This window comes from Procambarus clarkii, chromosome 25 (genome assembly GCF_040958095.1).
Source record: "Procambarus clarkii isolate CNS0578487 chromosome 25, FALCON_Pclarkii_2.0, whole genome shotgun sequence".
Taxonomy (NCBI): domain Eukaryota; kingdom Metazoa; phylum Arthropoda; class Malacostraca; order Decapoda; family Cambaridae; genus Procambarus; species Procambarus clarkii.
In genome coordinates, this window is record NC_091174.1 from 26,679,493 (window position 1) to 26,690,358 (window position 10,866).

Genomic DNA, 10,866 nt, shown 5'->3' on the forward strand with positions numbered 1-10,866 from the left:
CAGTTGCATATATGCCTGGAGACCGTTTCAGGCTTGTTCGCATATATATATATATATATATATATATATATATATATATATATATATATATATATATATATATATATATATATATATATATATATATATATATATATATATATATATATATATATATATATATTTATGTGTGTGTGTGTGAATATTTGAGTTTACCTGAAAAGCTGAATAGAAAATTACGACCTAACCTAATCTTCTTAGTGTTTGCAGATTGGCATTTTATTGCTTATCTGCTTATCATGCTTAACCTATAGCTATATTAATATTACAGTTTCATAAAACTAATAAAACAAAACTAAAATATATAAATATATTGTAAAGTAACTCAGGATATTTTAAAATTTTAATGTTACTATGTATGACAGTGAGGAAATGTACTTATTACACGTATACCTCTAGCATGTACATTACGTCTCGCTCTCATTCTATTCCTTACCATACTGTACCGTATAATTACATAATCTTCGTCTGCTTCATAATACCCATTCTCTTAGAATCTTCAATCTTCCAAACATTTGTTCATTCAATCTTCCAAGTGTATATTGCTGTTCCCTGCTCCCATGTGCCGCTCTCATCCCCTTCTGCCTTTAGCCATCATCATTCCCCTTCCTTTCTTATTACTCTTAGTGTATATTGAAGTCCTCTGCTTCTTTCCCCCCTCTTCTTCCTCAGGTATTCTACAGAAGAGCCTTCTCCTACCAAACTGCTCTCCTAGCTCATGCATCCTTATTCCCTGTTCGTCATCTCAGAGGTCTTCCCTCTTGCCTTCGCCTTTCTGAGCTACCTGTAAGCACCCAGAGGTCTTATCCCTAAAATTTCAGACCTCACTTCTCCCTGATTAATTTGATCTCCCTGATTATACAAATTATATATGTTAAAAATTTTCGTTAACTTATGCAATGGAAAACGAAAATACAAAACGTTCCATCAAGATTTTAGTAAGTTTGTATGTTGAATAAATATTTTAAACAACTCAATATAGGCATCTTTTAATTATTATTTGAACACATACACAAGAGTTTGAAATGCGACCAACAATATTTGAGTGATCGCTAGTGACTGATTGGCTAAGTAAGAACTAAAATGTAACCTCTCAAAATCAAATGTCAGTCATTTCCATCTGTATATGTAAAAACAGTATCTATTCTTCAGTCACAATTAAATAAAAACAGAGGTGTTAATCAAAGTCATTATCATTGAGGTTTTATGAAAACAGTCCTTAATGTTACAAAATTTACTAATTTCCTAGAGACCTGCTCCCCATGACCGAAAACTATTAGGAAGGCGTGTCATCTGTATGGGGTGGAGAAGGAACAATATGGGCACATGAACTGGAACTCAAACACATCCCAATTTATTGCAGAAAAGACCAATAACGAGAGGAACTATAAGTTAAAGGTACAAAAATCATGAGAAATCATAAGGTACAGACAATTAACCAAATGAGGGAATGAAAACAGATAAGGGGGTTAAGGTTCATATAATTAGGAAATTTGATGTACCTTAACATATTGGGTGCATATTGGGAGATTGGGAAAAATGGTTGAAGGTTCAATTGGAAGAGAGGAGGAAGGGAGAGAAAATGGGAAAGAAGGAAAAAGATAGAGAGAGAGGGTGAATGGGAGGGAGTGAAACTATGAGTGAGTCCAAAATAAATGGTTTCTTTTAATGATCCTAAATTCATGCACAAAATGATGACAAACTAACACTTTGAATTAATCAAATTCTTCATGTCGTTTTGGTTTTGGTAACACTGATTTCATCCTCAGATTTAAAATAAAACAAGTCAGAATCGAGCACGACTGTGGTAAAATTCTCAGAATAAGAAATAAAAGTGTTAGTTTTCAGATATCAGCTAAACAACGCTGTAATTTTAAATTCTGAATGCGAGAAAGATCTAAGAATCATGGATGATAGAAGTATTAAACCAAAAAATTAATGCATGCATGTCCGCAATGAGGCAAATAGGATACTGCGACATATATGTAGAGGGAAGTTAGCAAAAATGCATCGAACAATATTCTTCGGTTTTACCTTTACTATATCAGACCCTATTTCGATCACGCGGTCCAGTTTTGATTTCCAATCTATAGAAAGCTAATACATTATCTTGAATACGTACTGAGAAGAATGACGATGTTAATCCCAGGCATTAGAAACATTCCTTATGATGAGCGATTAAACCCCATGCGTGCGGGACGCTCCAAGCAACAGCCTGTTGAACCAAGCTCTCAAGTCAAGCCTGGCCTCGGGCCGGGCTTGGGGAGTAGAAGCACTTCCAGAACCCCATCAAACAGGTATCAAGAAGGTAACAGGCTTAACCTTCATTTTATAGAAATGTGGAGTGTAGAGTTGACATGACTGAAGTATATAAATGGATGAGAGGGTATGACAGAGGTGGGTACAACAATGGTTATAAACAGAAGTTTAGATTTTGGAAAGACTTGGTTAAATACTAGTTTGAAAATAGGCTTGATGATATAAGGAACAAATTATTAGTAATTATTAATAATTAATATTATAACAAATTATTAATAAGTAATAACAAATTATTAGTAATTTGTATCCATCGATCCAGCATTCATTATGTGGAATCAATGGATTTTTCCAAGAGTAAGTTAGACATATATGAATGAATTTCGGCTTATATATAATAGAAGTTGCCTAGTAGTGTCCAGTAGACCTTCTGCTATTTCTTTCATTTTTGTGTACTTACATGCTAAAGATCTCAAATAAAAAATCTCATTCAGCTTTTTCAAAGGTTCCTAGTAGCCAGGTAAAATTTCCAAGCTGAATTATAATGTTGCGATGCTGTAACTGAAACCTGGTTGCTCTTGTTCCATTTATTTGCGTAAAGTGTATGTCATCCAACTCATTCAAGAAGTTCAGTGCACTCTCATGCAAAGAGCCTGACGTCTGCGGATCAATAGGAAAGAAGCTGTAGCCCTTCCCGAGGTCTTGGGTTTCTCTTGACAGTTGTTGCACTACCCCATTCCGTTCTTTTATTCCGGAGATATATGTTGGCGAGAGTGGAGGCACATGTGTTGTCCAACCGCCATTCCTGGGCATTACGGTGACCTCACCAGGAAGCTTCTGACTGTCGCTGGGCCCGTACAATTGTGAATCTCGTTGTGCTGGATGGCCGGACGGGGCAATACACATCCTGATAATGACGTAGACTGTTTTGTGTTTTGCATTCGTTATCTCTCTGACTAACAGAAGATGAGGTCATGGAGGCCGTAGTGACCTGCCGCGGATACCTCTGTGTTCAATGAGGATTGATGCGGCGAGGGGAATAAATATATAAATTCACGAACCCTACCTGTCAAGGCGAGTTCTGAAGGAGGTTATCTTGTGGTTATCTTGAGACAATTTCGGGGCTTAGCATCCCCGCGGCCCAGTCCTCGACCAGGCCTCCTTTTTGTTACACATTCCCAGGAAGCAGCCCGTAGCAGCTGTCTAACTCCCAGGTACCTATTTACTGCTAGGTAAACAGTTGCATTAGGGGTGAAAGAAACACTGCCCATATGTTTCCGCCCTCATCGGGGATCGAAACCGGAACCACAGAACTACGAATCCCGAGCGCTGTCCACTCAGCTGTCAGGCCCCTTATTAAGAACGGCGAAATAAAATCCCAAGCAAAGAAGAGAAGTTCTATCTATCCAAAATGCATTGTCAATTAATTTTACCACTTTTTTCCGATGTGAGATAATCCCAGTATGTCTGTCTTGGATTTTTTGAAAATGATAGACGTTGTGAAGGGTTGGCAGCACCGTCAAATGATTGGCCACTTCAATAAACTAAGTATCGTCAATCCCACTTGATTCTCTTCTGTGATCTGGTATAATCTTATATTCGAAGTCATTGTAGATATACACCTGAATTAAAAAATTACACAGACGAAAGTTCTTAGTCTGTTTAACGGTGTCATCCAAATCAATGTTGAGTACAAATGTGGGCAATAATTTCAAGAGCTCATACCTAATTTTCCCATAGTTGAGGGCTGACGCACGCGGGTGTGACAAGGCCAGGTACCTTGTGAGCAGGTGCACAGCATCATGATCATCACAGTCATGTATTTTTTGCTCCATCTTATTCGTGTCGCACAAATTCACCTCGAGGATACGGTTGGCACCCAACGGCACTCTGAGCATTGTGGTTCAGAGGGCAGTGGCTTCCAGTAAACCGGATCTCACTGCATTAATGTCTAGTTCATTGCATGAGATTATCTCACACTTCGATGGTTTAGACGTGACAGTATTAGCAAACAATGCAACATCTCTCAAAGCAGCCACCACGAAACAGTCAAAAGCCGCACTCCACCGATTCCCGAAATATGGAATCAAGCATCATTGTGCGTTATTATACACAAACATTTCCAACATTCATAGCGTCAAAATTGTACTACATTACAAAATCATATGCCCTATATTAACAAAAAATTAATGGTTCATTTTCACTATTTCAAAAAACTAAAAACTGGTTGCAATTACATCGCTATACACAAATGCTTTTGGCAGGTATTTCACCGGCTCGGCCTTTTACAGATACCAAAAAAGCGTTCACTTCATCTGGCATTCAGAACCCGCTAGAAGAAAAAGGCAATGGGATTCTTAACTACATTATTCACAGAAAGAAAGTGATTAATCACTAACTCCAACGGTTTAAACCCTAACATTTAATATGAATCGAGTGCAGTAAGTATAGTGTGTAGGAAGTGTTGTGTGTAGGAAGTGATGTGTGTAGGAAGTGAAGGGTGAAGGAAGTGCTCTGGGTAGGAAGTGATGTGTGTGGAAAGTGCACTATGTAGAAAGTGCTATGTGTAGGAAGTGCAGTGTATAGGAAGCACATTTGCTAGGGTGCTTAAAGAATGCAAAGAGGAGCTTTCCGAGTCATTGTCTACCATATTTAATAAATCAATAGAGTTAGGTAGAGTGCCAGAAAAACTTGGGAATTAGGCAAATTAAGGAAAATTAAGGAAAATTGAGGAAAACTTGGCTTATTAGGCAAATCGGGCCTTGCATAGTAGGCCGAGTGTTACGGCCCTCTGGGGTCGCAACAGGGTTCTTTCTCTGATGTTAGTAGAGTTAGGGTATCCGGCCCCAAGCCAGTAGTGGCTTTCAAGAGGTGTGCTCCATAACGCAAGTAAATTAAAGGGGAAGGGAGACAAAGGCAAATACTTAATAATATAATTATCACCGTCACCATAAATTATATATATCTTATCACACGGGGGGGGGGGGTATAAACACTATTATATACAATCTGGTCTTCCTCTGAAGACACTGAGTGTTCCACGGTGCTCAACGATGCTAAGCTCTTGGTCCTCTTGTGGCCTCACAATGAATCCTTCGATTCTCTTGAGTCTACCCTGGCCACAGGCCAGCCAAATCACAGTTCCACTGGGGGCACCGTCGTGGAGGCCGTCAACCACTAATCCAGCCTGTAGCTGGCAGGTTCCAATCAGCAACGCTGCGTTGGCCACTCCACGACCGATACTAGGGTTGCGAGCCCAAGTCAGGAGCCTCGTGTGATCCCACAGATCCCTCTCCTCACCACAACACCCCAGTGGTTAAGCGTCTCCACCAGTCAGCCCCGGGTACGACAATTCCTCAACTGCCACGTCACAGGCAGGCTAGCACCACAGTGTTCATCCAGGGGGGGTGACTCACAGCTGCTGCAGCAAACACGTGGAGACTCTTCGACTGCCTTGGGTAGACTGATCCAACTTCCATTACAGCAGTCCCAGGTCGACTCTGTAATCAGACACGTCATCAGTAATAGGGACTCTAGGGCACCTCACTTACAGGCTTAGACACAAACGCCCACCTATCCACTCCATAGATGGCATTGCTGTCTAAGCTCCACCTCACCAGAGGTCAGCAGCGGCTACGTCACGAGCTGATTAGGACTGGAAACTAGCCCTTGTGGCCAGTATACCTCGTCCTCACTAGGTGGCGTCGTCCATTTGGAGGGGTTTTCGGGAGCTGACCCACAGATGGCGCAGTCGTCACTGCTCCGTGCTCGGACGCTGGGCTCGGGTCCGTAACACCGAGAAGTGCCTTCTGGCTACTAGGTACTACATATATATATATATATATATATATATATATATACATATATATATTTATTTATATATATATATATGTTGTACCTTGTAGCCAGAGCCTCGTACTCGGCCTGCTATGCAAGGCCCGATTGGCCTAATAAGCCAAGTTTTCCTTAATTAATATATTTTATCTATTTTTTTTCTTTTGAAATGATAAAGCTACCCATTTCATTTTGTATGAGGTAAAAAAAAAAATTATTTTAGTTAAAATTAACGTAGATATATGACCGAACCTAACCAACCCTACCTAACCTAACATATCTTTATAAGTTAGGTTAGGTTAGGTAGCCGAAAAAGTTAGGTTAGGTTAGGTTAGGTAGGTTAGGTAGTCGAAAAACAATTCATTCAGGAAAACTTGGCTTATTAGGCAAAAAAACCTTGCATAGTAGGCTAAGAAGTGCGTTCTGGCTACTAGGTACGACATATATATATATATAATATATATATATATATATATATATATATATATATATATATATATATATATATATATATATATATATATATATATAGATATATATATATATATGCGAACAAGCCTGAATGGTCCCCAGGACTATATGCAACTGAAAACTCACACCCCAGATGTGACTCGAACCCATACTGCCAGGAGCAACGCAACTGTTATGTACAGGACGCCTTAATCCACTTGACCATTATGATCGTACATAAGGAGATAATAGCCGAAGCTATTTGAACTACCCCCTTCCCCCCGGCCGGTAATCTTGGGCACAGCATTTTATCAAATCACCTCATTTCTTTGGGGCACACGTGAGGAGCACAAATGCGAACAAGCCTGAATGATCCCCAGGACTATATGCAACTGAAAACTCACACCCCAGAAGTGACTCGAACCCATACTTCCAGGAGCAACGCAACTGGTATGTACAGGACGCCTTAATCCACTTGACCATCACGACCAGTTTTCAGTTTTTCATATCTTCATTAAACAAAAATGTTTAATGAAGATATGTTCCGGCTACTGCGCTAGTGGAAAACGAGAATATCAAAACGAAAACCACTAATAAAATGCAGTAAAATCACATTCTTGAAATGAAAATCAATATAATTTTTTTGGAGTGATCATGTCGGAAGACCTCATTTTGAAAGAGCACAATAAAGTAGCTGCCATAGCTGCAAGAAAAATAACAGGCTGGCTAAACAGAACCTTTCAAACTCAGTTGCCAGACCAATAGTGATATCTTTTAAAACGTTAGTGCTTGCTAGAGTGGAATATTGTAGCACTACCAGCCCCATTCAATGTTGAAAGAAATGGCTGACCTGGATAGCGTGCGAAGTTCTTTTACTGCCAGAATGAACTCACCACAATATCTGAGTTTTTGGGACAGCATATAATTTTAAAATATTTGTTCCGTGAAGCACAGGCTGGAGATATACATAATAATTATACTTGGTAGACATTAAACGAACTAGTTCCAAATATGCAAACGAAAATAACTCCTTGTGAGACCAAGATGCACTCCAGGAAAGGCAAAATAGCCCCGTTGAACATGAAAGGTGCGCTAAGAGACAATTCTGTCATCATTAAGGGACCAAGACTTCTCAACACTCTCCCTCTAAACATAGGGGATGCATAACTGGTCGACCTACCAAGGTGTATAAGAGAGAACTTGATAAACGCCTCCAAATGATACCTGAATAACCACACAGTGAGTCATACGTCACACTGCAAGCATATGTCTCTCTAACAGCATGATTGACCAGACCACTAATCAGTAGGACTCGTCAGAGATGAGGCCGCAGATACATTGATAAAAAAATCCATGGAACCAGCAAACGGTAGAAAACAGTCATTTGAATTTAATGACATGAACTTCACCACCGATTTTAATCTCTATTCACTGGGAGGGAAATAAGGCCTGATAAGGTTGACCAAAACTGTTATGCAGTTGTGTGTATTTGCTGACATTACCGCTCACTCGTCCCTACCAATTCTGCATAGCAAGTAATATGACATTTTCTATGGAAAAAGGCACATGTAATTCCAATTCACATTAGAGGGTTCAGTTCAGCAACTATGCAAACCTTATCTTATAGCTGTCAATTACTGTCAATATTCTTGAGCTAATAATCTCACAACAAATGACTGCATTTTTTTCGCCATAATCTGTTGGTCTTTTCCTGAACCTTCCACCTAAGTGGTATCAGTCACTGGATGAATCAAGGACATATTTCAGATGCCTTTGATTGACTTTGGCACCTGGACTATTCTCTAAATTCCAAGTGATTGATATCTCTGGCTACATTCTAATGCTTATAATGAAATACTGCAAGAACGAAATTTAAAAATAGACCTCAATGAAGCAGAACCTGAGAGTCAGACAAGTAGTGTTGTGGAAAGTTTTCTTCAATACTCTGCTGCGCCTTATCCACTAAACTGCGTATGTTGAAGAGTGCACTCTAACCAATACATACCAAGAGAGGAAAAACACCAACTGCTAATTAATTAAACACAGAAATGCAGCAATTTCTACCTAGGTGAAAGCGTTGGCAGGTTGCATTTGCAGATGCGAAATACTGACGATAATTAAAAATTAAGGCAAGGAGAAGCAATTAAGACAGACCTACAGATGGATGGCAAAAATTAGTGCACAATGAGCAATTTGACATCGTGGAGATAAAGTGTGACACTTTAATGACCATGAAAAGCCACGTGCTGAGCCTGGCAAGCAAAGCTGACAAGCAACGTACACCAATGTAACGCTTCTTGAACATTTTACATACCATTTGTTGCAGCACAACTATACTTGGAGTGTACGTGGATGGGGCTCTGGAAGTTTTACTCCCGAACCACACACCAGCAAATGAAGAAACGACGACGTTCCCTGGAAACACAAACCGAAACTGTCTTTATTTTCCGCTTGTTACAACTTGTAATAAAGTTATTACATCTTGGCTTAACGTGTTTATGATGTATTAGAACGTTGTTACAACTTGCTATATTGGTTGTTATAACTGGTTAGGTGGTGTTAAAACTTGTTCGAACGTTGTACCAACGTCGTAGTTTCGGTGTGTGTTTGGCGGGTTGTGGTCCGCCCTGAACCATTATGAAGTTGTGTGATAGAAAAGAGGCAAGGACTGGAAAATAAATAAAATAAAGGAGTGAGATGAAAGATGAGGAGTAGGTAAGTAAAAGAAAAAGATAACGACCATTATCATACGACTTGATAATGGTCCAGAGAGAGAACTGAAACGTCGTCGTTTCCTCACTTTCTGATGTGTGGTTTGGTCATAATATCTTCAGCCACGTTATTGTGACTTATTGCCTGTCTACTCCCGATTCCCGGTCCGGGGCTAAGTATCACTTGTGAGAGCTTGATTCAACAGGCAGTTGCTTGGAGCTGCCCACAGGCCCACATATCCACTGCAGCCCGTTTGCTCCGGCATTTCTTGCAGAAAACTGTTCAGATTTTTCTTTTGTTCCGGCAATATTTTGTTTACCTGCTGGAAGGATATTGAACAACCTTGTACCTCTAAAGTTCATTTAGAGGTTTCTAATAGAGCCTATGACATCTCTACACCTCGCTGGCTCTATTTTGCATTTCTTGCCATGTCATTGGCTCCATTTACTGTACAAAGTTGGGACTTTGCCTTCCAGTATTTCCTATATATATATATATATATATATATATATATATATATATATATATATATATATATATATATATATATATATATATATATATATATATATATATATATATATATATATATATATATATATATATATATATATATATATATATATTATGTGATATCTCTCTCTTGTCTCCTTTTCAATGAGTACAGTTTGAGAGCATTGAACGCTCCCCAATAATTTAGTTGGTTTCTTGTGTCGATGATTGTCGTATATGTTCTCTGTATTACCCTCTGTTTCAGCAATTTCTGTTGCTCTGTAAACTGATGAGTATTGAGTAGTACTCAAAACGGGACAGCACAAGTGATTTTAATACTGTAAGCATTGCAATGGGATCCCTGGACTTGAATGTTCTCATAACCCATTATAACATTTTTCTAACTGAGATTGTATTTGCTTGGTTATGCTCCTTAAATGTTAGGTCGTCGTACATCATAATTCCCAGATCCTTTATGTGTTGCTTTCCTGCTGTGGGTAGATCTGATTCTGTCGTGTACCCTGTATTTCGTTTAAGGTCTTCATTTTTCCACACCTAAGTACCAGAGGCCAGATTCACGAAAGCACTTACACAAATACTTACGAATGTGTACATCTTTCCTCAATCTTTGACGGCTTTGGTTACATTTATTAAACCGTTTACAAGCATGAAAACTTCCCAATTAACTGTTGTTATTGTTATAAACAGCCTCCTGGTGCTTCGGAGCTCATTACTTGTTTAATAATTGTAAACAAAGCCGCTAAAGATTGAGAAAAGATGTACAGGTTCTTAAGTACTTACGTAAGTACTTTCGTGAATCTGGCCCCTGGAACTTATCTAAATATAAAGCACAGCCATCTTCAGTGTGCATAGCTTTTCGAATGGCCTATCTAGTGTATCTACTATCCTTCATTCAAATTCTGGACAAGGCGGACGACCAATATATATAGTCTCATTCAAAGTCTTGACCCTTACTGGAGAGACCGGTCAGTATGTAAGTGATCCAACACAGGAGAGTGTCAGCGGTATTAGTCATACATGTGGTCAATACTTTCAAGCCTCCACCCCTCCAATCTTTGTGGA

At 39.1% G+C, this 10,866-nt stretch overlaps 1 protein-coding gene across 1 annotated transcript in view; it reads left to right on the plus strand.

Annotated features, from left to right (window-relative positions):
• The window catches only part of LOC138368482 (uncharacterized), a 177,318-nt gene extending 175,866 nt beyond the window's left edge, over positions 1 to 1,452 (plus strand). The window contains exon 3 of the mRNA XM_069331001.1: positions 1,403 to 1,452. Within this exon, the coding sequence (XP_069187102.1) occupies positions 1,403 to 1,452 (50 nt within the window). The remainder of the gene's footprint in view (positions 1 to 1,402) is intronic.
• Positions 1,453 to 10,866: the final 9,414 nt, after the last annotated feature.